This window comes from Convolutriloba macropyga, chromosome 11, assembly GCF_964194025.1.
Source record: "Convolutriloba macropyga chromosome 11, txConMacr16.3, whole genome shotgun sequence".
Taxonomy (NCBI): Eukaryota; Metazoa; Xenacoelomorpha; order Acoela; family Convolutidae; genus Convolutriloba; species Convolutriloba macropyga.
This window is the reverse complement of record NC_134478.1, coordinates 14,346,957-14,371,376: the sequence shown is the minus strand read 5'-3', so window position 1 is coordinate 14,371,376 and position 24,420 is coordinate 14,346,957. Positions and strand designations below refer to the sequence as shown.

General features: G+C 35.0%; 1 protein-coding gene across 2 annotated transcripts in view; it reads right to left on the bottom strand.

Annotated features, from left to right (window-relative positions):
- Positions 1–24,420, bottom strand: part of LOC142349565 (uncharacterized) — a 511,473-nt gene that overhangs the window by 437,208 nt on the left and 49,845 nt on the right. For both annotated transcript variants that reach the window (XM_075401206.1, XM_075401207.1), the window contains exons 5-11: positions 17,249–17,442; positions 16,531–16,644; positions 14,601–14,666; positions 13,823–14,140; positions 13,311–13,362; positions 10,991–11,085; positions 10,193–10,327 (exon numbers count right to left, since the gene is read on the bottom strand). In XM_075401206.1, coding sequence (XP_075257321.1) covers positions 10,193–10,327; positions 10,991–11,085; positions 13,311–13,362; positions 13,823–14,140; positions 14,601–14,666; positions 16,531–16,644; positions 17,249–17,442 — 974 coding nt within the window. The remainder of the gene's footprint in view (positions 1–10,192; positions 10,328–10,990; positions 11,086–13,310; positions 13,363–13,822; positions 14,141–14,600; positions 14,667–16,530; positions 16,645–17,248; positions 17,443–24,420) is intronic.

The window sequence follows — 24,420 nt, the reverse complement described above, 5'->3', positions numbered from 1 at the left end:
ACCGTTCATGGGATCATAGATAAAGTTTTTAAAGAAAAATTTATGGTTTCAATTGCTTCGACACATTCTTGTTTTTTTTCTCCTGAATTTTTGATTCGTGCCTCTATTTGTTCTTGTTTTCATAGTCAATGAATTATTGTGATGTCATATTGATCACTTCTCCAATTACAAACGTCCTTTTCATCGCATCGGGGCGCACCTCAGCGTATTTTTTGGCTTCCGTTGAAAGCTATTGAAATTAATGATGGTATTACTACGGGTTTTCTCAAAAATTTCGAGCTCTTAACTTACTTGTTCATATTTGTTGTTTTTTGAAGTCATATTGCTAAAAAAGGAGAACTCCAAGGCTGTTTAACATCAATTGAAAATAGGACAAGTTTTACTGAAAAAATCCTTTTATTAATGGCTTTGACACTTCTCCCTCCATTTTTTTGTGAAATTGCTGTTTTTACTTTTTTTATTCTTTATGTAGCCTAAAATGCCGACCAGTCTCATAGGTTTCTAATTGAGGATTGATTAAATGATGCTACTCAAAGCAGTAACTTTATAGAGAATAGTCTTAAAATTTATGACACCATACGTATTCAAATATTTTATAAACTTTTCAGTTTTTGTTGTTCCTTTCGTGAACTTGTAACTTTCATAATTCCTTTAAAAAAATTTGTGGATAATTTATCTTATTTTGGCTTCTGTTAAAATCTCATCACAGTTTCCTACTGTTAATAGTTCCCATTGGTTTAAACAAGCCGTTCATTGGATCATAGAAAAAGTTTTTAGAAAAAAATTTATGGTTTAAATGGCTTCGACATTTTCTTGCACTTTTCTCCTGAATTTTGGGTTTGTGCCACTATTAGTTCTTGTTTTCATAGTCACGGAATTAATGTGATGTCCTATTGATGACTTCTGAATGACAAACATCCTTATCTTCGCATCGGGGCGCACCTAGCGTTTTTATTGGCTTCCGTTGAAAGCTATTGAAATTAATGGCAGTTGAAAGTTTAAAAATAATTTTTCGAAAAGTTTTTTTAAGAATATTAACCGACCTAAAAATTATTTTTGTGATATGGAAGTCAGTCTAAGCAACGAAAAGAATCCTCGCCGTTCTACTGCAACCAAAATTAATCTGGCTAGCGGTTTTGTCTGCTAACTATTGGTTTTATGACTTCGATGCCGCAAGTTTTCACAATTTTTTCAAAAGTCTTTGGATATATTTTTATAATATTTGGCTCTTGTTAAAATCTTATCACATTATCCCACTGTTGATAGTTCCCATTGGTTTAAAGAAGCCGTTTATTGGATCATACATAAAGTTTTTAGAGAAAAACTTATGGTTTCAATGGCTTCGACATTTTCTTGCACTTTTCTGCTGAATTTTGGGTTTGTGCCTCTATTTGGTCTTGGTTTCATAGTCAATGAGTTAGTGTGATGTCTTATTGATGACTTCTTGAATTACAAACCTCCTTTTCTTCGCATCGGGGTGCACCTCAGCGTATTTATTGGCTTCCGTTGAAAGCTATTGATATTAATGGTGTTGTTACTACGGGTTTTCTCAAAAATTTCATGGTTTTAATATACTTGTTCATATTTGTTGTTTTTTGAAGACATATTGCTAAAAAAGAAGAATTCCAATGCTGTTTAAAATAAATTGAAAATAGGACAATTTCTACTGAAAAAATCTTTTCTTAATGGCTTCGACACTTCTCCCTCAATTTTTTTGTGAAATTGCTGTTTTTACTTTTTTTATTCTTTATGTAGCCTAAAATGCTGACCAGTCTCATAGGTTTCTAATTGAGGATTGATTAAATGATGCTACTCAAAGCAGTAAGTTTATAGACAATAGTTTTAAAATTTATGACAGCATACGTTTTCAAATATTTAAATAACTTTTCAGTTTTTGTTGTTCCTTTCATGAACTTGTAACTTTCATAATTCCTTTAAAAAAATTTGTGGATAATTTATCTTATTTTGGCTTCTGTTAAAATCTCATCACAGTATCCTACTGTTAATAGTTTCCATTGGTTTAAACAAGCCGTTCATTCGATCATAGAAAAAGTTTTTAGAAAAAAAATTCATGGTTTAAATGGCTTCGACATTTTCTTGCACTTTTCTCCTGAATTTTGGGTTTGTGCCTCTATTAGTTCTTGTTTTCATAGTCACGGAATTAATGTGATGTCCTATTGATGACTTCTGAATGACAAACATCCTTATCTTCGCATTGGGGCGCACCTCAGCGTTTTTATTGGCTTCCGTTGAAAGCTATTGAAATTAATGGCAGTTGAAAGTTTAAAAATAATTTTTCGAAAAGTTTTTTTAAGAATATTAACCGACCTAAAAATTATTTTTGTGATATGGAAGTCAGTCTAAGCAACGAAAAGAATCCTCGCCTTTCTACTGCAACCAAAATTAATCTGGCTAGCGGTTTTGTCTGCTAACTATTGGTTTTATGACTTCGATGCCGCAAGTTTTCACAATTTTTTCAAAAGTCTTTGGATATATTTTTCTAATATTTGGCTCTTGTTAAAATCTTATCACATTATCCCACTGTTGATAGTTCCCATTGGTTTAAAGAAGCCGCTTATTGGATCATACATAAAGTTTTTAGAGAAAAACTTATGGTTTCAATGGCTTCGACATTTTCTTGCACTTTTCTGCTGAATTTTGGGTTTGTGCCTCTATTTGGTCTTGGTTTCATAGTCAATGAGTTAGTGTGATGTCTTATTGATGACTTCTTGAATTACAAACCTTCTTTTCTTCGCATCGGGGTGCACCTCAGCGTATTTATTGGCTTCCGTTGAAAGCTATTGATATTAATGGTGTTGTTACTACGGGTTTTCTCAAAAATTTCGTGGTTTTAATATACTTGTTTATATTTGTTGTTTTTTGAAGACATATTGCTAAAAAAAGGAATTCCAATGCTGTTTAAAATTAATTGAAAGTAGGACAGTTTTCACTGAAAAAAAATCCTTTTTTTAATGGCTTCGACACTTCTCCCTCAATTTTTTTGTGAAATTGCTGTTTTTTTTTATTCTTTATGTAGCCTAAAATGATGACCAATCTCAGAAGTTTCTGATTGAGGATTGATTAAATGATGCTACTCAAAGCAGTAAGTTTATAGAGAATAGTCTTAAAATTTATGACACTATACGTATTCAAATATTTTATACACTTTTCAGTTTTTGTCGTTCCTTTCGTCAACTTGTAACTTTCATAATTCCTTTAAAAAAACTTCTGGATAATTTTTCTCAATTTTGGCTCCTGTTAAAATCTCATCACATTATCCTACTGTTAATAGTTCCCATTGGTTTAAACAAGCCGTTCATTGGATCATAGAAAAAGTTTTTAGAGAAAAATTTATGTTTAAATGGCTTCGACATTTTCTTGCACATTTCTCCTGAATTTTGGGTATGTGCCTCTATTTGTTTTTGTTTTCATAGTCAAGGATTTAATGTGATGTCCTATTGATGACTTCTGAATTACAAACATCCTTGTCTTCGCATCGGGGCGCACCTAGCGTTTTTATTGGCTTCCGTTGAAAGCTATTGAAATTAATGGCAGTTAAAAGTTTAAAAATAATTATTCGAAATATTTTTTTTGAATATTAAACGACCTTAAACTTACTTTTGTGAACTGTAAGTCAATCTCAGCAAAAAAAAGAATCCTCACTTTTCTACTGCAACCAAAACTGATCTGGCTTGCGGTTTTGTCTGCTAACTATTGGTTTTATGACTTCGATGCCGCAAGTTTTGATAATTTTTAAAAAAGTCTGGGTAATTTTTTCTTATATTTGGCTCCTGTTGAAATCTCATCACATTATACCACTGTTGATTGTTCCCATTGGTTTAAAGAAACCGTTCATGGGATCATAGATAAAGTTTTTAGAGAAAAATTTATGGTTTCAATTGCTTGGACACATTCTTGTTTTTTTCTCCTGAATTTTTGATTCGTGCCTCTATTTGTTCTTGTTTTCATAGTCAATGAGTTATTGTGATGTCATATTGATGACTTCTCTAATTACAAGCGTCCTTGTCCTCGAATCGGGGCGCACCTCAGCGTATTTATTGGCTTCCGTTGAAAGCTATTGAAATTAATGGTGTTGTTACTACAATTTTTCTCAAAAATTTCGTGGTTTTAATATACTTGTTCATATTTGTTGTTTTTTGAAGTCATATTGCTAAAAAAGAAGAACTCCAATGCTTTTTAACATCAATTGAAAATAGGACAAGTTTTACTGAAAAAATCCTTTTATTAATGGCTTTGACACTTCTCCCTCCATTTTTTTTTGTGAAATTGCTGTTTTTACTTTTTTTATTCTTTATGTAGCCTAAAATGCCGACCAGTCTCATAAGTTTCTAATAGGGGTTGATTAAATGATGCTACTCAAAGCAGTAAGTTTATAGAGAATAGTCATAAAATTTTTGACATTATACGTATTCAAATATTTTATAAACTTTTCAGTTTTTGTTGTTCCTTTCGTCAACTTGTAACTTTCATAATTCCTTGAAAAAAACTTCTGGATAATTTTTCTTAATTTTGGCTCCTGTTAAAATCTCATCACATTATCCTACTGTAAATAGTTCCCATTGGTTTACACAAGCCGTTCATTGGATCATAGAAAAAGTTTTTAGAGAAAAATTTATGGTTTAAATGGCCTCGATAATTTCTTGCACTTTTCTCCTGAAATTTGGGTTTGTGCCTCTATTTGTTCTTGTTTTCACAGTCAGGGAACTAATATGATGTCCTATTGACGACTTCTGGATGACAAATATCCGTGTCTTCGCATCGGGGCGCACCTCAGCGTATTTATTCGCTTCCGTTGAAAGCTATTGAAATTAACGGTATATTTCAATAGCATATATTTGTTGTTGTACAAAAACTTGTTTATACTTGTTGTTTTTTGAAGTCATACTGATAAAAAAGAAACCCAATGCTGTTAAAAAATTAATTGAAAATAGAAAAGTTTTTTCTGAAAAAAATCATTTTTCAATGGCTTCGACACTCTTCTCCCTCATTTCTTTGTGAATTTGCTGTTTTACCTTGTTTTATTTTTTATGTAGCTGTAGAATACTCAACAGTCTCGTAAGCTTCTAATTGAGGATTGAATAAATGATAAAACTCAAAGCAGTAAGTTTATAGCAAATAGTCTTGAAAATTAGGACATTATAGGTAGTCAAATATTTTAAAAACTTTTCAGTTTTTGTTGTTCCATTCGTCAACTTGTAACTTATTCTCATCATTGAGAGGTCCCATTCATTTCATTGTAACTGAAAAATTATTGTGTTCATGGATTCTACGTCGTAACTGATGTTTTGTTTATTGGACATATAGCGTTTTCATTAGGTTTTGTGAGTGGTCAATATTTGTGTTTCTTTTTCTCTTCTTTTAGCACATTCGCGTAATAACAGATCAAATCATTTTCAAATATGGCTCTTATTTTGTTGTTTCTCGTAGTCTTTTTAGTGGCAGATCTCGTGATCGCGGTAATGAAGCATGGCTTTATATAGTTCGATTAGTAGTTAGGTTGTTTAACGATTTTTTTAAACTCAAACATCTATTTTTGATTATATATTAAGTCGAAAATGTAGATGAGCTCGGGTCGGAACTTCATGTGCGAACGCACAGTAACGAGCATCCTTTTTGCTTATAAGTCGCCCATGTTCCGATCAAAAGGAAGGAAGATTTTTGTTAGAACTAACAGTGGGCACTAGGCGGAGCCGCAAGGCTCACCAGGTCTGATCAACTCAACAAAAAAGTCCTATTGACGACTTCTGGATGACAAATATCCGTGTCTTCGCATCGGGGCGCACCTCAGCGTATTTATTGGCTTCCGTTGAAAGCTATTGAAATTAATGGTGTTGTTACTACAATTTTTCTCAAAAATTTCGTGGTTTTAATATACTTGTTCATATTTGTTGTTTTTTGAAGTCATATTGCTAAAAAAGAAGAACTCCAAGGCTGTTTAACATCAATTGAAAATAGGACAAGTTTTACTGAAAAAATCCTTTTATTAATGGCTTTGACACTTCTCCCTCCATTTTTTTGTGAAATTGCTGTTTTTACTTTTTTTATTCTTTATGTAGCCTAAAATGCCGACCAGTCTCATAAGTTTCTAATTGGGGATTGATTAAATCATGCAACTCAAAGCAGTAAGTTTATAGAGAATAGTCATAAAGTTTTTGACATTATACGTATTCAAATATTTTATAAACTTTTCAGTTTTTGTTGTTCCTTTCGTCAACTTGTAACTTTCATAATTCCTTGAAAAAAACTTTTAGATAATTTTTCTTGATTTTGGCTCCTGTTAAAATCTCATTACATTATCCTACTGTTAATAGTTCCCATTGGTTTACACAAGCCGTTCATTGGATCATAGAAAAAGTTTTTAGAGAAAAATTTATGGTTTAAATGGCCTCGATACTTTCTTGCACTTTTCTCCTGAAATTTGGGTTTGTGCCTCTATTTGTTCTTGTTTTCACAGTCAGGGAACTAATATGATGTCCTATTGACGACTTCTGGATGACAAATATCCGTGTCCTCCCATCGGGGCGCACCTCAGCGTATTTATCCGCTTCCGTTGAAAGCTATTGAAATTAACGGTATATTTCAATAGCATATATTTGTTGTTGTATAAAAACTTGTTTATACTTGTTGTTTTTTGAAGTCATACTGATAAAAAAAGAAACCCAATGCTGTTAAAAAATTAATTGAAAATAGAAAAGTTTTTTCTGAAAAAAATCATTTTTCAATGGCTTCGACAGTCTTCACCCTCATTTCTTTGTGAATTTGCTGTTTTACCTTGTTTCATTTTTTATGTAGCTGTAAAATGCTGAACATTATCGTAAGCTTCTAATTGAGGATTGAATAAATGATAAAACTCAAAGCAGTAGGTTTATAGCAAATAGTCTTGAAAATTAGGACATTATAGGTAGTCAAATATTTTAAAAACTTTTCAGTTTTTGTTGTTCCATTCGTCAACTTGTAACTTATTCTCATCATTGAGAGGTCCCATTCATTTCATTGTAACTGAAAAATTATTGTGTTCATGGATTCTACGTCGTAACTGATGTTTTGTTTATTGGACATATAGCGTTTTCATTAGGTTTTGTGAGTGGTCAATATTTGTGTTTCTTTTTCTCTTCTTTTAGCACATTCATTCGCGTAATAACAGATCAAATCATTTTCAAATATGGCTCTTACTTTGTTAGTTCTCGTAGTCTTTTTAGTGGCAGATCTCGTGATCGCTGTAATGAAGCATGGCTTTATATAATTCAATTAGTAGTTAGGTTGTTTAACGATTTTTTTAAACTCAAACACCAATTTTTGATTATATATTAAGTCAAAAATGTAGATGAGCTCGGGTCGGAACTTCATGTGCGAACGCACATTAAAGAGCATCCTTTTTGCTTATAAGTCGCCCATGTTCCGATCAAAAGGAAGAAAGATTTTTGTTAGAACTAACAGTGGGCACTAGGCGGAGCCGCAAGGCTCACCAGGTCTGATCAACTTAACAAAAAAGTCCTATTGACGACTTCTGGATGGCAAATATCCGTGTCTTCGCATCGGGGCGCACCTCAGCATATTTATTGGCTTCCGTTGAAATTAACGGTATATTTCAATAGCATATATTTGTTGTTGTATATATACTTGTATATACTTGTTGTTTTTTGAAGTCATACTGATAAAAAAAGAAACCCAATGCTGTTAAAAAATTAATTGAAAATAGAAAAGTTTTTTCTGAAAAAAAAAATCATTTTTCAATGGCTTCGACACTCTTCTCCCTCATTTCTTTGTGAATTTGCTGTTTTACCTTGTTTTATTTTTTATGTAGCTGTAAAATGCTCAACAGTCTCGTAAGCTTCTAATTGAGGATTGAATAAATGATAAAACTCAAAGCAGTAAGTTTATAGCAAATAGTCTTGAAAATTAGGACATTATAGGTAGTCAAATTTTTTAAAAACTTTTCAGTTTTTGTTGTTCCATTCGTCAACTTGTAACTTCTTCTCATCATTGAGAGGTCCCATTCATTTCATTGTAACTGAAAAATTATTGTGTTCATGGATTCTACGTCGTAACTGATGTTTTGTTTATTGGACATATAGCGTTTTCATTAGGTTTTGTGAGTGGTCAATATTTGTGTTTTTTTTTCTCTTATTTTAGCACATTCGCGTAATAACAGATCAAATCATTTTCAAATATGGCTCATGTGAACTTATTTATTCTTTCATAATGATTTCATCTGAATGAGTATAAATAACAATTCAAACCTAAATTGCATAATATTCAGATAATAGCTAATGATTTCAACGACTTCAGTAATTTGGGATTCCATAAATTGTTTGTAATTTTTTGATTTTTCTGCATCTTTAGTCCGTTTCTATGGCTCAGTCAAACCAAAGACAAACCCTATTGGTTTTGTAATGACTTTTTGGTAAATTTATTATGAATTATTTCGTTAAAAGCTAATGATTTTTATTACTCTCGAATTAATTGGTTTAAAAATTTTGATTGATTTTTGAATTTCGCTTCATTATTTCTTCTTTTTGTCAACTTTTTACCTAGTCTCATTAGGGAAAACTCCCATCTGCTGTGTAGTTAGGAAAACTTAAATTTGTGTATTTAAGGTTTTATCCGATTGCATTTTGACGTTGTTACTAGGTGCTTTTAAATTCGTATATTGAGTTTCTGCCGTGAAATTTTTCTTTTTGCTTATTTTGTTGTTTCTCGTAGTCTTTTTAGGGGCAGATCTCGGTCAAAAATGTAGATGAGCTCGGGTCAGAACTTCATGTGCGAACGCACATTAACGAGCATCCTTGTTTGCTTATAGGTCGCCCATGTTCCGATCAAAAGGAAGGAAGATTTTTGTTAGAACTAACAGTGGGCACTAGGCGGAGCCGCAAGGCTCACCAGGTCTGATCAACTTAACAAAAAAGTCTTTTGTTTTTCAGCACCTAGATTTTGAGTTTTAAACTATGGATCAGAAACTGGGAGAAGAAAAAACGGAATTGAACAGTATAAAACGTACATGTTGATGATATACCATCTCAGCTTTATCCTATCATGAACATTATTATATTTTATATTGTTTGTCAACAATTTCGTTGGAACATTCACTTCCAAGCGAGCAAGGTATCATCTAAACCTCCTTCTGAAACTCAATTAAAAAACTTTTATTAAAAAAATACTCGAGCGAATTTTGATGTTTTGTACAGCAAAACAAATAATTGCGGACTTTTCGACTTCGTTTCAGACAAAAGGTCTGCCAAAACAGTTCTGCTTTTACAAATACTGCCAGAGTTTAGGACCAAAAACAACCAAAGTTATAAATTTGTGACTTTTAAAGACAAAGCATCAGCTTTCTTGACAACCCAGTAAAAAACATTTTGTTTGGGTGCAGTTTTGGCCCTTTTTCACCTGGGTTTTTCCAGGATAATTTTTCTCAACCAAATTAAACGATTATAAGTTAAGTTGGAAAATAGACTTTGGCAGGCTTTATCAAGTTTTTTTTTCTTGTGGCTCGGAAACATCGAGAATTTACAATCTTTGAAGTTCTAATTTGATCTTCAAAATTCGTATATCAATTTCCGTGTGAGCATAAAAATATTCTTTAACCAAATCCCGTTGTCATAATAACAGCCGCATAACCTATCGATGAAATAACATGCTAGCGCTCAATGAATTTTAAGAAAATCTGTAACAGTAGTAAAGGTCCGCTTTCAGATTAGAGTACTTTTTTCCTCGCTTCTGAAAAATGGCGAAAAAATGTATTCTAATCAGCTGCAGTGTGACTTAAAACACTCACGTGCATATTTTAAAATGCCGAAAGTCTGCAGTGCCAGAAGTTAAAATGCCAGAAGTTGCTACTTAGCCAGAAGTTGACTTCCGCTGACTTTCGTAACTTTAAAATGTGCGCGTTTCGTTTTTTAAGCATGGTTAAGTGACTCTGCAGAAGTCACACATCGAAATTCCGACTCGATAAACGCCAGAAGTTCTCAGTGACTTCAAGCAGAGCCACTTTTCCATTACTTAAGCCATGCAATGGTTGTAATCAAACGAGCATTGATTGAAAACATTACCACATGGCTGTTGTAAGCTCTCTCGCGGTTATTCAACAGCTCGGCTTATTGCTTCGTGGCGATACAAACAGCGGTAATATCGACTCGACCATCAGAAGGTAGCCCAGAAACATATATCTTACCAATCTTTCAACATCTGAGGCCATTTGTTCATTCTCCCTCTGAAACTTGGAGAATTTTCGTTTCAGAGCAGACAACTTGCGATTGGTGGCTGTTGGATTCTTTTCATCGCCAGTGCCGTTTCCTGGTTCTTTGTTCTAACCAAAAAATAAGCAACTCAACTCAATTTTTATTTAATTGCAAAAAATTATTGATTATGCAAAAAGTTATACTAATTCGGGTTCACAATTTCACACTGAATATATAGAGAAAATTTGCCCCAAGAAACTTTAATTTTTCCTATCGTTTAAGGGACACTTATCATAACCTAAACTTGAATTTACCTGAACTCGATTGCGGTAAATTACCCTAATTTTATTTAGGGGTGCGGGTTGATATTGATGTTTAAAAAATATGATTAGATACATTTTACGGTTTTCATGTAGTGGAGATAAAAACAGGTTTATAAACTCGCAAAAGTAGTCTTAGTAACACTTAGCGAGCGATGAGAAAGCATTTTAACACAATCAGATCAGATCAAATCTGATCCATAAATGATCTAAGTAAATTTTGCATCAGAGGTAAATTTTGTATCAGAGTTTCTTAATTCATGGCTGTTCCAGATCTATTATTTCCCACTCCAGCAATTTTTAAGACCCCCAGATATAAATTACGTGCTGTTATATAGCACGTTACTATTTAAAAAATTGCACGTGAACCGGGAGGGGGGGTAACAGTTATATAAGCGGGCGGAGGGGAGGGGCAAGAATAGATCCACTGTTCCTATCAACAAAATACAGACGTCATCAAAAATATCAAACCTGGCGTTTGATTGCAGGTGAAGATAACTTTCCTTCTGTCGTTGTTGATAACTTGGGTAGTTGTTTGTCTTTGTCTCCTGTTTGCACATCCGCGCCTTAAATATTAAATAAATACATTAAACCAGCGACAGAAAAATTCCGCGATACAGAAAATTAACCCCGAGAGAGAACAATTCAACACAGACAAAAATTCAATTATCCTCGTAATAAAAGTGAATGCAAGAAAATAAACCCCCACTTGACCATTAAAGAGCTGTGCATTTATCGCATTTGGTCATGGGTCGCCTGCCATGGCCATGCATGCCTTAGCGTCCGGTGGAACTTGATATGAAACTATCAAAACCTAACAAGTTCAAAGGTCACATGGGGGTTGATTTATTTCCCACGGGGTCTATTTCCTAATAGAATCAGACTTGGGGTTATTTTCCGCTGGAACTATTTCCTAGACCTTTTTGAATGAGTAATTTAGACACCGGTAAACAGAACACGCCAAGGGCGGAAAAGTCAATCGAAGAGTCAAATCAGAGACAGGCGACGATATTGTATTTAAAAATAGCCGAATGACGTCAGAAGAATTGATCCCGAACGACAACTGGGAGCTCAAATCTATTGCAGCTTGCCTCAATCGGGGAGGGATAGCTAAATTCATTAAGGGGGCTACAAATGAAGTCATTAGTGGTTATTATATATCACTATAGTCAATAAAATTTAAGTGAAAACAATTATACCAATTTTGGCGCCCTTTTCATTTAACTTCTTGCATTGAACTGCTGCCATTTGAGCTCAGCTGCTGACAGTGGTGAAAGAGAGAGATTTAGATCACGCAAAACGGAAAAGTAAAGGACGTAAACGTCACTCGAAAAGTGAAAATTGTCAAGCAAAAATTTGTCCTACAGAAGATAAACTTCATCCGAGTGCAATTAAACACATTCATTTCTAATAATTGCTTGAAGCATCAAGATAAATTTAGAAAGTAGCAATCAAAAATTAAGAGCCAAAGGGCGGAAAACCAAAAAAGAAATCAAACAGATCAAGCAAAAATTATGAAAAAAACAACACAAACACCTACAGTAGACGCTAGAAACTCTGTTTCAGAGTAATTACAAAACCTGCAATCTGGAATTATTTAAAAACCCGCTGTGTGCATTATCTATAAAACTGCAACAGTAAATGTAACAGTAACATTACCAAAAACAAAAATTACAACATTTTCCGTTGATATTGTGAGTTATTTTTTCAAAAAAAGAGAACATTTTTAGCGCAAAATAGCAAACGAAAATTTGTAACTGTCAATGTATAAAGAGTCACTTATCAAATTCTGTTCACTTGTCGAAGTAACCCGGTTCATTAAAGTTAAGTATTACAGTCTAAAAATTGTATCAGAAACAAGAAATGAAAAAAATCTGATATTTGTTCGAAACAATAAATCAGAGACGACAAAAAATAAAAAACATTTTAAACCAATTAAATTTTTGTGAATAGTTCAATTATTTATAGCATTGTAAATATATTATATATATTAAAAATAACGAAGAATATTAAAATTTAGAAATAATAAAAAGTTATTCATGGGAAACGATCTCACTTTGTGGCCAAAAAACAGTGTTTTTGTTGTATCAGTAAATTCAATATTTTTGTCTAATTTCTAAGTTTGATATTCCCTTCTGTAGTAAATAAAAACCTGGAACGCGAGAGAATTAATAAGACTTCAGTTTCTAATTCTGCCTTGAAACTCCACCTAACTAATTGGCATATTGCTTGCAATTAAACATAAAAATTTGTTAGTCTAAACATGCTGCATTGCAATTTTCAAAACATCTAGCTCCCTACAAAAAGTATTTCACAATTTTGAGAAAACTTAAAATATCAAAAAAGCTGTATTTAGGTTTCTTAGACCGGGAAAGTGCATATAAGTGTTATTTATAGCATTAAAACTGGAAAGAGTGTCAGTTTTTGCGGTTTCTTAAACATAAAGTAAAAAGTGTTACTTGCAGCGCAAAAAAGTAAGTGGAGAAAAAAAGTACGCTTATAAGTGTGCCATTACATAGTATTTCTCGGGTTCAGCAAGCCCTATAGAAATTTAACAGCAAAATAAAATTATTATTATTGTAACATTTTTTCGTAGAAAAGAAAAACTAGATCCCAATATTAATTAGTTTTTTTGCAAGAAAAGGGATTGATCTGTTACTTTGTAAGAAATCTAAAAATTGGGCAAATTTTGCAAAATTCATAGGGGTGCACAGGCTAAAAATATAACAATTTTTAAAATCATAATATGTCAATATCCTCCCCAAATTCTCTTAAAAAGATTCTAACTCACTTGGCTCAGCTCCAGCAGCTAGTTCCTCATTCCTGTCCAAACTCGATGCATTCTGGAAAATAAAAGAAATTGATAATATTTCCCGTCACTGTTCTCTTTTAAGTTCTAATTGTTGACAAAACGTCTGCTGTGGCAATTCATAACAGCTGCTGTTTATAGTGATGATAAATTTTATGTTAAATAATTTGATCCAAAATTTAGACAATATTGATTTAACTATACTGTCTATTCAACTTGAGGAAAGCAACAGACATTTGTTTCTGAATGTCTCGGAATGATTCTTCTTCGATTCGACCAACAATTTAAAAACAAATTTAGTATCTTTTCCGTCTTCTCCCCTCCTGTTCGTTATGCACCCCCAGTTATTGAGAACGTCCCATTAGATTGTAAGTCATAATGTAAAATATGGCAAGTGCGTCCGTGGAGTGCAAATAATTTGCATCTACTAAGCTGGGGAGGGGGAGGGGGGGCTAACGGAAAAGATCCCAATTTTATTTATAAGAATGAGAAACCTTTTGTTTTATTGACTGTAACTCATTTCGAAGTGCCAAATTCTCAATCTTCAGTTGTTTATTTTCCTCTATCAGCTGTTGACTGTTCACGTGTGTCTGTGGTTCCGTAGCCGGGGGCGAAGATCGACCTCGATTCTTAGCTCCAGTAGAGGGCAAATCTTTGACCTCGGCTTGGGAGTCTTGGCTTTGAGTGACGTCACTGGAAGGTGAACTCGGACGTCCTTTTTGAGGTGATTTGGTACTTGTGGGCGGCACACTTTCGCCTCTTTCTGATTTGAGCGGCGATTTTCGTGAGAGAAGATTTGCTTTTCTCTGATCCTGAAAACAAATACGCATGAACAGAATAAAAAATGATGATCAAAACTTGAAGCAGCTAAAATGGTATTTGAAAACAAATTGAGCAAGAGGTTAGTTATCACTCATTTAGTTTTTGATAGGCTGATAAAAAGAAAAAATACATAAAGTAAAATTTTATCAACTTTTATTAGGTTACTACTTGGCTGCATAGCACTGCGAAAAACTAGAATTTATCTTAGCAGAAATCAGAAAATTTGTGGCCTGATATATATAGAACCCCATCCTCGGAAAAAAATTGAAAGCAATTTCAACCACTAAAACCGTTAGCTAGCTCTCTGTAGCATGACAATAACAGGATAGCAAGTTCAAATAATAAGACGATAAATTGGTGATAGCAAACTTCGTAACCAGATTGCAGTTTTCAAACTGCAGTTACCCATTTAGAAGTGGACTGGTTATCCAGCTCTTCTTTGGTTCATACCTTTTCTTGTGACAATTTCTTTTCAAGATTGGCTTGCGTGTTCTGTAGTTTCACAATCTCCTCTGCCTGAAAAAACAAGACCATAATTTTCATCATGTTTCAGACATTCTCACCCAGAATAACTTCAAAGCATCAATTACACCTATCAATAGTTTTTTTTACTAAACTGAACTGGTAACCTGAGCTCGACTTTCAGAGTCTATACCCAAATTAAAGCGCACAAAGTATGTTAACAATCTTCAGACATCATTTTTTATGCTTTTCTCGTACTTTATGTTTTCAATTTTATGCATTTTTAAACGTATGCTTTATGCATTTGATGCTTTTAAGACCCCTGTAAAGATTACGACGCAACTTCAACTTGTCTTTATTTCTGTAACTGTTCTTCACAGCAATCAAGAAAAGAGCTACCAGCATCTCTTTTCACATCAGATGGATCTGATCTGTTAGCAATTTTAAAAAAAATGAACAAAAAATAGACGAAGTTTTAATTTTGGTAATTCAAATTTTGAGAATTTTTTTCTGCAACAGAAAAAGTATCAACTCAATTTTTAACAGTTAGCAAATTAGATAAATACAACGAGAATAAGCACTCTAATAAATCTATAAACTGTAAAACTAATTGATTTTTTTTAAGTTGCAGTTTTGTTGGAAAAACGGAGAAAAAAATGTAAAGGTTTTAGTTTTTCAGGTCTCAAATTGCCGTGGTGGATTGCCGTATTAAGGGAAGATAATAAGCATTCGGCAGATCAATTTCCACAAATTTTATTCCTATTTTTTGTTTGTCAATATGGTGACGCAAATTATTTTTTTTCTGTAATAGTGTATTTCTTGGATATTTTCTTAAAACAATTGGTCCCCGACTGGAGGGTTTTGAATTTTTTGTAAAATACAATGACCAATTGAATGGCTTGGTGGGAATTTCAAAAAAGCGGGAAAAGTTAGCCCTTTGCTCCCGTCATTTCGCTTCTTTTGAAGTAGTATATTAGTGAATAAAAAAGAACTCACTAATACAAAAAAGCTTAATTGTATTAATTTGTTTTGCAAATGTAAAAAATTTTAGAGGAAAAGGAACACTGTTTGAAAAAATTAGGGCGCCGAATATTAGTTGCTAGTTAGATTAGTTGGGTCCCTCTTTTTTAAAGACGAATCTGATTAATCAGCGAGGAGCAGAACTTTCAAACAAGATAGTTCTATTCATTTTTCTCTAGACAGAAACCCTCATAATCATCTCTCTCCAAAAATGTCTTTCTATGATATCTTTTTATTGAAAAAATTATCAGTTTTGATTATGATGCATTCAAGGTTAAGTACTCTTGGAACAATTCGTAACACCCTTTGTTTTTATTTGATCTCAAACAAAGTTTGCGACAATTATGTGCTTCCTATTTATTTTCTAATGTCATCTTTACTTGATTGATCTGATTTTCTTTGACTATTTGCCCTTTAGGCGACTTTTTTCACGCCCAACTTCTTAAGGTCGGCGTGCTATAAAATAATCTTAATCAAGTTTTCAGCAGCTCAATTTAATTGGCGGCAGTTTGCTAAAAAAATTTCAAATGAAAATTGCGCCAAAATTGGGCTATTATTTTTAAATTGCATCTTTTAATTGTTCAATAAAAAGCCCTTTAATAAATCATAAGCTCCTTAACGATTTTATCGGAGAAGTTACAACCCCTCCTCCTGCTACAAATTTAAAAATCAATCCACCAGCTATTGTTTGAGAGCAATTTGTCCAACCTTAGTTGCTTATGTAATGCAGCGTTAATGAAACAAGTCCTGAAAATGTTGAAGAAACAATTAGATGCCTGTTGTGGCCACAGGATCAAGCTATTTCAAAAATGTCCTATCAGGCCTCAGATGGCAAAAATTAGTTTTGTTAAAAATACCAAGATCCCTGCCGTAGTAATACCACAAATTCCAGACTAACCATAGCAGTAGCATCTGCAACTGCAGTTTGAGACACATTCTGTAGACGTCTGAAGGGAGCCAGAATTGTTGATAGTTTCTCGTCCAAGTCACTCTCAGAGATACCATCGTCTGCCTAAAAATAATATTGCATATAGTGGACAAGGATATACATAGGCTGGGGTGGGATCCCCCCCCCCCCCCCCGTAGACCAGAAAGAGTTTCCACGAAACCGAGATTTTAAGTCAAAGTCTCATGAATTACATTATCAAATAAAATCCATGTGAACTATCGAAGGAGTTTTCTGGCAACTTTGGTTTCTATTCCAACCTATGTTAATAATTCGTAAAAAACCTCAACCAAGTTAGAGTTATGGGGACATTTTTTTAATAAGCTTTTAACATTGTGCTCTGAGTACGATTTTTTTTAAAAAAACGTTCTTTTTATACTCATAGACTCAATTCAAATAACCAACTGTTTTCAATAGAGCATCAAGAAATTAAAATGTACAAAATACCTGGTAAGTATTTATGAATTCATACTGCAAACTTCAACCCATAATATTTTCTCGTTAATAAGTTCATGATAAGTTTTAATACCTTTTGAACAATTCTGAATTTGCCTATCACCACAATGTCTATGTCGCATAGTTACTAGTCCAGATAAAATTGGAAGCGTGGAGCAAATATAAACCCAGCTTAAAAATATACCAATAGACCCAAGGGAAACTACCCACACACCTTGACAGCTTCCTTCAACTGTTGAATACTAGCTTTGAACTCCTCATTAATTCGTTTCATCTCTTCACTACTCTCATTTGCAGCTGCCAGACTTTCGTCATCTTGACTAACAGACTCCAGTATATCTCTGACCGACGCTCCAGAAAGAGCAGCCGCAGTTTTGGAGATCTCAGCAAGCGAGACGCAGGGTACTTCTGAAGCAGTTTTAAAGATCACAGTTATATTGCTCAAACGTTTTGACGACCCGAATTGTTGATCAAAAACCATATCTAAGATTATGGGGTATTGTGTGATTATATACCATCTTGCAAAAGACTATACATCCTGATAATCGTCGTTATGTTCTCTATTAGTAGGTAACTGTTGACTGCTAAACTTTCAAAGGAATTTAGCTGAGAACACCAGAGTGCTCGACCAGAGTGCTCGACCAGAGTGCTCTTTTAAATAGACACCGATACAATTTTGCTTTAGTTATAGATGCTTTTCAACAAAACTAGAAAAAATATTACGGTGGTTTTGCCCGTCCGTTTTCCATTCAATTTTTGTTCCAAGCTTGTCTCTGTTTTTGTTCACAAATAACACTTAGATAAGATTTAGATAAACGTTATAAAGAACTCCGGATATCGTGAAATTCGTAACAAAAGTACTTAAAATATCTTAAACGGCAGGCTAAAATTTTTTTTAAAAAAGTGCAATAAAATTACTTAGAAATTGCTCCAAAAACCCTTTTAATCTGTTAATCTGTTACAAATCAAAGAACAGAATATTGCGTTTCAGTGAGCTGACTACTTCCACAACTTAGAATAGATCTTATATTTTAAAAACAATTTTCTGGGTAAACCTTTTGGGTAATAGTTAAAGTTAAACTGTTTCAAATTCAAGATGCTGTCTAGCGACATCTGCTTGATGACGAGCAACATGTTATTCAAAGTTGTCTGAAATCATACAATTGCACTTTTCTTGGCCATTTGATGACCAATTGTACTATTCTTAGGGGTAAATTGCGACTAATTTTGTTTTCACAAACTTAAGTTTCCCATAGCTTAACCATGATAAAATTCTACAAGTCAGCTGCAAATATCAATCTTACTTGTTCATTAATGCCCGCAGAGATTATCAAAATGATTATTATTGAGCTCCTATTTTTTACAACTCAAAGAATTTGAATTCTATTGAGGCGCTATCTTTTTCTGAGATCTGTTCACCCCTCTTTTAGACTTTTTGTTGTCAATGAGAAGTCAATGAGTGGTTCTTTTTCAGCTTTGCGCCTTTGTATTCCTTTAGTTATGTTCTCACTTAGTCTAGTTAATGACAGACTTTTTGGCTCTTTAATGAAGAGTTACAGGCGCTAATTTACAGTTTCAATTGATATCTACAGGCCTCGACTACTTTCTCACAATTTGTTTTCAGCAAATATGTGATTTTTTTAGTCTTTCCCAGTTTGTAGTACTTTTTGTTCTCTTATCACTTAATCATATTACGGCAATGCCCACTTGCCCTCTAATGAGGTGTAATTGAAGCCATTTCATAGTATTGCTTCACATCTAATCTTGTTAACGACTTTAACGCTACATGTTTTCAAAGAATATTAATGATTTTTCTTGAGTTTTTCCCAGTATTGTAGTTTTTCGTGTTGTAATCTCACTTAGTCAAGCTAATGAAAAGTCTCCCAGACGTTCTAGTTTAACTTAATTATAGTTTAAATCTTTAATTTATATGTAACAGCTTTACTTTATTTGACATTTTTCAATAGAAGATAGCACTGATTGGTTTTAATTTTGCATGCTTGTTGGTTTTGTTGCAGTCTTGCTGCTTAGTCTCAGGAGTGACAGGTGTCATAGATTATCTAAATAAAATTAGGAAACTCACACCCGACTTCACGGTTTATGCTAGTAGCTGATAGATAAATTTTCCCTTGAGACCATTTGTTTCCAGAAAATTGCTGTTTTTTTAATTTTGAGCGTGCTTGTTATTGATAGATGTCATTGCTTCTTTTACATGAGAAAAAAATTAAATCCTTTTACTGGTTCCATTTTGTAGCTATTATTTCGATTTTGAGACGATTTGAAGAAAATAGAACCGTTTCGAAGAAGATAGAAAGATTTCACGTTCTTTACTTTTCATTACCACCTTCATTTGATACATTAAACTTTCCTTGTACCACTGTATTTTTATATGCTTTCCCCTAAACAGTTAAATTTCAATGAAATTTTTTCCATTTAGATTGTTTCGATATTTTTGTCGGATGTTCAGCTTCAAAAAAATCAGTTTAGCCAACAACCTCCAATTCCGAGAGACTTAATTTGTCGACGAAAATTTGTTGTCGTCATGACTTTTAGATTTTCCAAATTCAGAGTCTCTTGTCCATTTGTTTCGGTCGCTGTTTTTGTTGGGAAAACATACTACAAGGTATTGTTATATGGTTGTTGTGAACACAGAACTTTAAAATTTTTTCATACCTATCGTCTGATTTATCAATATCATACTCATTGTTATTATCTGCTTTCGCACCTTTACCCTCTTCCCCCATTACAAACATAAACCGACTAATGTCGGAAGAACAGCTCTCGAACGACAGGCGGGTGGAAAAACATTTCACCCCACCTGGATTCGAAACCTTGACCTCCTGCTTCATAACCATATGCGCTGCCGACTGTGTTATTTGGCCCTTATTTTTGCTGTGCTGCAACCGAATTTATATTAGCAACAAGCTTTACTTCGGAGTGAGAGGAACAGAGATCACTCAAAAATGAAGAACGAAGGGTGAAAAAGTTACTTGAGAAGTCAAAGAGTGTTACAACGTTAAATCAAAGTTACAAAAAAAGTTCTTTGGGGGACAAATATCAATTTTTTGAAGGCTTTTTGTCGAAAAAAAGTAGAGATTTTGGATGGCTCTAACCGGGGAACAGGACATCAGAGGTAACGTCTGAGACCTCGGGCGGACTTCTGCTGGTGACGTCTGATACCAGTAAAAAAAACTCGGTCCTCTCGTCGGGGTGACGTCTGAAACCCAATTCCCAAAAAAAATCGTCTTTGCTGGGTTACGTCTGTAACCTAATCTTGGCTTCGTCGCTGAAACAATCGCTTGTCTTTTCTTTTCTGTGTGTTTTCGGTGTCTTTTCTCTGTCTCTTCTGTGTCCTATGAAACTTTTTGCCATTAACAGGGGAGACTTTTGTCCTCAAAAATGTTTTGGGGAAAGGTTTTGTTCTTTGAACGAGGGGTAAACCATAAAATGTACGTGAATGTAGATAAGGATTCAATTACATAGTTCTAGACAGTTTGTTAATTTTTTGATATCAGTTTTAAGTTGCGGGAACAACCAACTCATTTTGGTTTTGATAAGGACAAAAGTCAATGTTTTTTCATGTTTCACTTCTAACTTGATTGTTGCACAACATGCTCCAGGGGAACAAGGAGGCCAACTAACACATCACAGACGGTTGACCAAATCGTCGAAGAGGGTGTAACCCAAGTTGCCTAGAAAACCGTTTCCAAAAAAGGTCAAGAAAAAATGGGCTAATCAGCCAAAACGCGTGCGAGCGCGGAGACCAGGCGAACGTACGTGCCGTGAGCCGTTTTCACCTTCACCACACGGTGTTGTCCATCTCGTACATGGTAGACTACGAGAACACGTCCAAGGGGCCAAATTCCACGTTGAGTCATATCTTTCAGAATACAAACGATGTCGTTGACTCTGAGTGGTGTTTGGTCACTATCGCTCCATTTGGACCTCTTTAATAGTGTCGGAAGATACTCCTTGACGAGTCGTTTCCAGAAATGGTTAACCATTTGCTGCACATTCTTCCAAGACTTGAAACTGGCGGGTTCGTGGCTGTCGAACTTTCCTCGTGGGAGAGAGTTGAACGGTCGGTTGATCAGAAAATGGTTTGGCGTGAGAAGCATTTCATTTTCTGGAAAGTCAGCGACAATCGTTAGTGGTCTGGAGTTCAATATAGCATCGGTCTCGACCAAAATTTTCCTGAACACATCAAGCGACAATCTTCTGGAGCCTAGAATGATCAATAGAGTGCGTTTTGCGGTCTTAATCAAGCGCTCCCAAATACCGCCAAAATGAAGTCCATAGGGAGGATTGAACCTCCAGGTTGTGTTCGTTGTTGCCATTGCTTTGTAGATTTTGTCGTTGTCCAGACGTTTCACACATCTTTTTAGTTCCACAGAGGCACCAATAAATGTCTTGCCATTGTCACTGAGCATTGTTGTTGGCCGACATCTGCGGCTTACAAAACGTCGATACAAAACGTTAAAAAAGTGTCAGTGTTGAGATCGGGACAAACTTCTAGATGGACACACCTAGTAACAAGGCAAGTGAAATGAGACCATAGTGTTTTTCAATCAGTCCTTTGGCATCTTCTATATAAAATTCCTTGGTGAACGCAAATGTTGTGTGCATGCTCTATATAGAGTCTCGCTATCTTGTCTTTTGTGTGCAGTATAATCGGAAATTTCTCGACTTCGATGTTATCTGGCGCAAATTGCAATCTTCCGCATGACCGAAGGATTCCATTGTTGTCCAACTTTGGGTTGAGTGAACGGATTTTGCACTTTGAATCTATCCTGGAACCACGATTCAGGGCTTGGATTGTTGAGAAGAAATTTAGCTGCGACATTTTGATCAGCCGATTTCTTGCAAGAATGACGTCTTCTGTTATATACTGCTAATCTTTAGGCCTTTGTTTTTTGATCCGAAAGACCAAATTGAAGACTGTTGCTAAAGTCAGGAGCAACTTGTTCCAAGTGGAGAACCGTGTCCGGTCGATTATTTACTCCAACAAATTGCGTGATATTTCATGCGTTGCTAACACATGCTTTGAAGAGTTTTCAGGAGCACTGAGCTGTTTTGTGGGAAAAATTGCTGGCGCTGTTAGCCACTTGGCTGGAATTTCGTCTGGATTGAGACCACGGGTCCCGTGGTCAGCTGGATTTTCTTTGGTGGTAACGTGTTTCCATTGGTAAGCATCAGTTGATGCACGGATTTCTTTGAGGCGATTCGTAACAAAAACAGGTTGCTTCTTGGTTGTAGATAACCAATCAAGTACTACTTGACTATCTGTCCAGAGTGTAGAACGAGTAATGTGAAACGATAACCCTTTCATGATGGTTGAAAGAAGGCGCACTCCGATGACTGCGGCTTCCAACTCTAATTTGGGTAGGCTGATTTGTTTAATTGGAGCAACTTTGCATTTGCCTATTAAGTAACAAGTTTCAACATCAGTGGCTATGTTAGGAACTGTTTTCAAGTATGCAACGGCTGCAACTGCTACAGCTGAGGCGTCGACAAATATATGGATTTCATTTTCAATTTCTGGTGAATGGCAACTCCTATTGAGAGTTCTGTTCGATGTCACTTCTGGTGAAGAAAAGTATAAGTCCAACTTCTTATGAGGTGGTTTAACTACTTGAGGGGCAATTTGTTCGTCCCATTTTTCCCCAAATTTCCAAAGTTCTTTGCTTTGTAGATTTTGTCGTTGCCCAGACGTTTCACACATCTTTTTAGTTCCACAGAGGCACCAATAAATGTCTTGCCATTGTCACTGAGCATTGTTGTTGGCCGACATCTGCGGCTTACAAAACGTCGATACAAAACGTTAAAAAAGTGTCAGTGTTGAGATCGGGACAAACTTCTAGATGGACACACCTAGTAACAAGGCAAGTGAAAATGAGACCATAGTGTTTTTCAATCAGTCCTTTGGCATCTTCTATATAAAATTCCTTGGTGAACGCAAATGTTGTGTGCATGCTCTATATAGAGTCTTGCTATCTTGTCTTTTGTGTGCAGTATAATCGGAAATTTCTCGACTTCGATGTTATCTGGCGCAAATTGCAATCTTCCGCATGACCGAAGGATTCCATTGTTGTCCAACATTGGGTTGAGTGAACGGATTTTGCACTTTGAATCTATCCTGGAACCACGATTCAGGGCTTGGATTGTTGAGAAGAAATTTAGCTGCGACATTTTGATCAGCCGATTTCTTGCAAGAATGACGTCTTCTCTTATATACTGCTAATCTTTAGGCCTTTGTTTTTTGATCCGAAAGACCAAATTGAAGACTGTTGCTAAAGTCAGGAGCAACTTGTTCCAAGTGGAGAACCGTGTCCGGTCGATTATTTACTCCAACAAATTGCGTGATATTTCATGCGTTGCTAACACATGCTTTGAAGAGTTTTCAGGAGCACTGAGCTGTTTTGTGGGAAAAATTGATGGCGCTGTTAGCCACTTGACTGGAATTTTGTCTGGATTGAGACCACGGGTCCCGTGGTCAGCTGGATTTTCTTTGGTGGTAACGTGTTTCCATTGGTAAGCATCAGTTGATGCACGGATTTCTTTGAGGCGATTCGTAACAAAAACAGGTTGCTTCTTGGTTGTAGATAACCAGTCAAGTACTACTTGACTATCTGTCCAGAGTGTAGAACGAGTAATGTGAAACGATAACCCTTTCATGATGGTTGAAAGAAGGCGCACTCCGATGACTGCGGCTTCCAACTCTAATTTGGGTAGGCTGATTTGTTTAATTGGAGCAACTTTGCATTTGCCTATTAAGTAACAAATTTCAACATCAGTGGCTATGTTAGGAACTGTTTTCAAGTATGCAACGGCTGCAACTGCTACAGCTGAGGCGTCGACAAATATATGGATTTCATTTTCAATTTCTGGTGAATGGCAACTCCTATTGAGAGTTCTGTTCGATGTCACTTCTGGTGAAGAAAAGTATAAGTCCAACTTCTTATGAGGTGGTTTAACTACTTGAGGGGCAATTTGTTCGTCCCATTTTTCCCCAAATTTCCAAAGTTCTTTGCTTTGTAGATTTTGTCGTTGCCCAGACGTTTCACACATCTTTTTAGTTCCACAGAGGCACCAATAAATGTCTTGCCATTGTCATTGAGCATTGTTGTTGGCCGACATCTGCGGCTTACAAAACGTCGATACAAAACGTTAAAAAAGTGTCAGTGTTGAGATCGGGACAAACTTCTAGATGGACACACCTAGTAACAAGGCAAGTGAAAATGAGACCATAGTGTTTTTCAATCAGTCCTTTGGCATCTTCTATATAAAATTCCTTGGTGAACGCAAATGTTGTGTGCATGCTCTATATAGAGTCTTGCTATCTTGTCTTTTGTGTGCAGTATAATCGGAAATTTCTCGACTTCGATG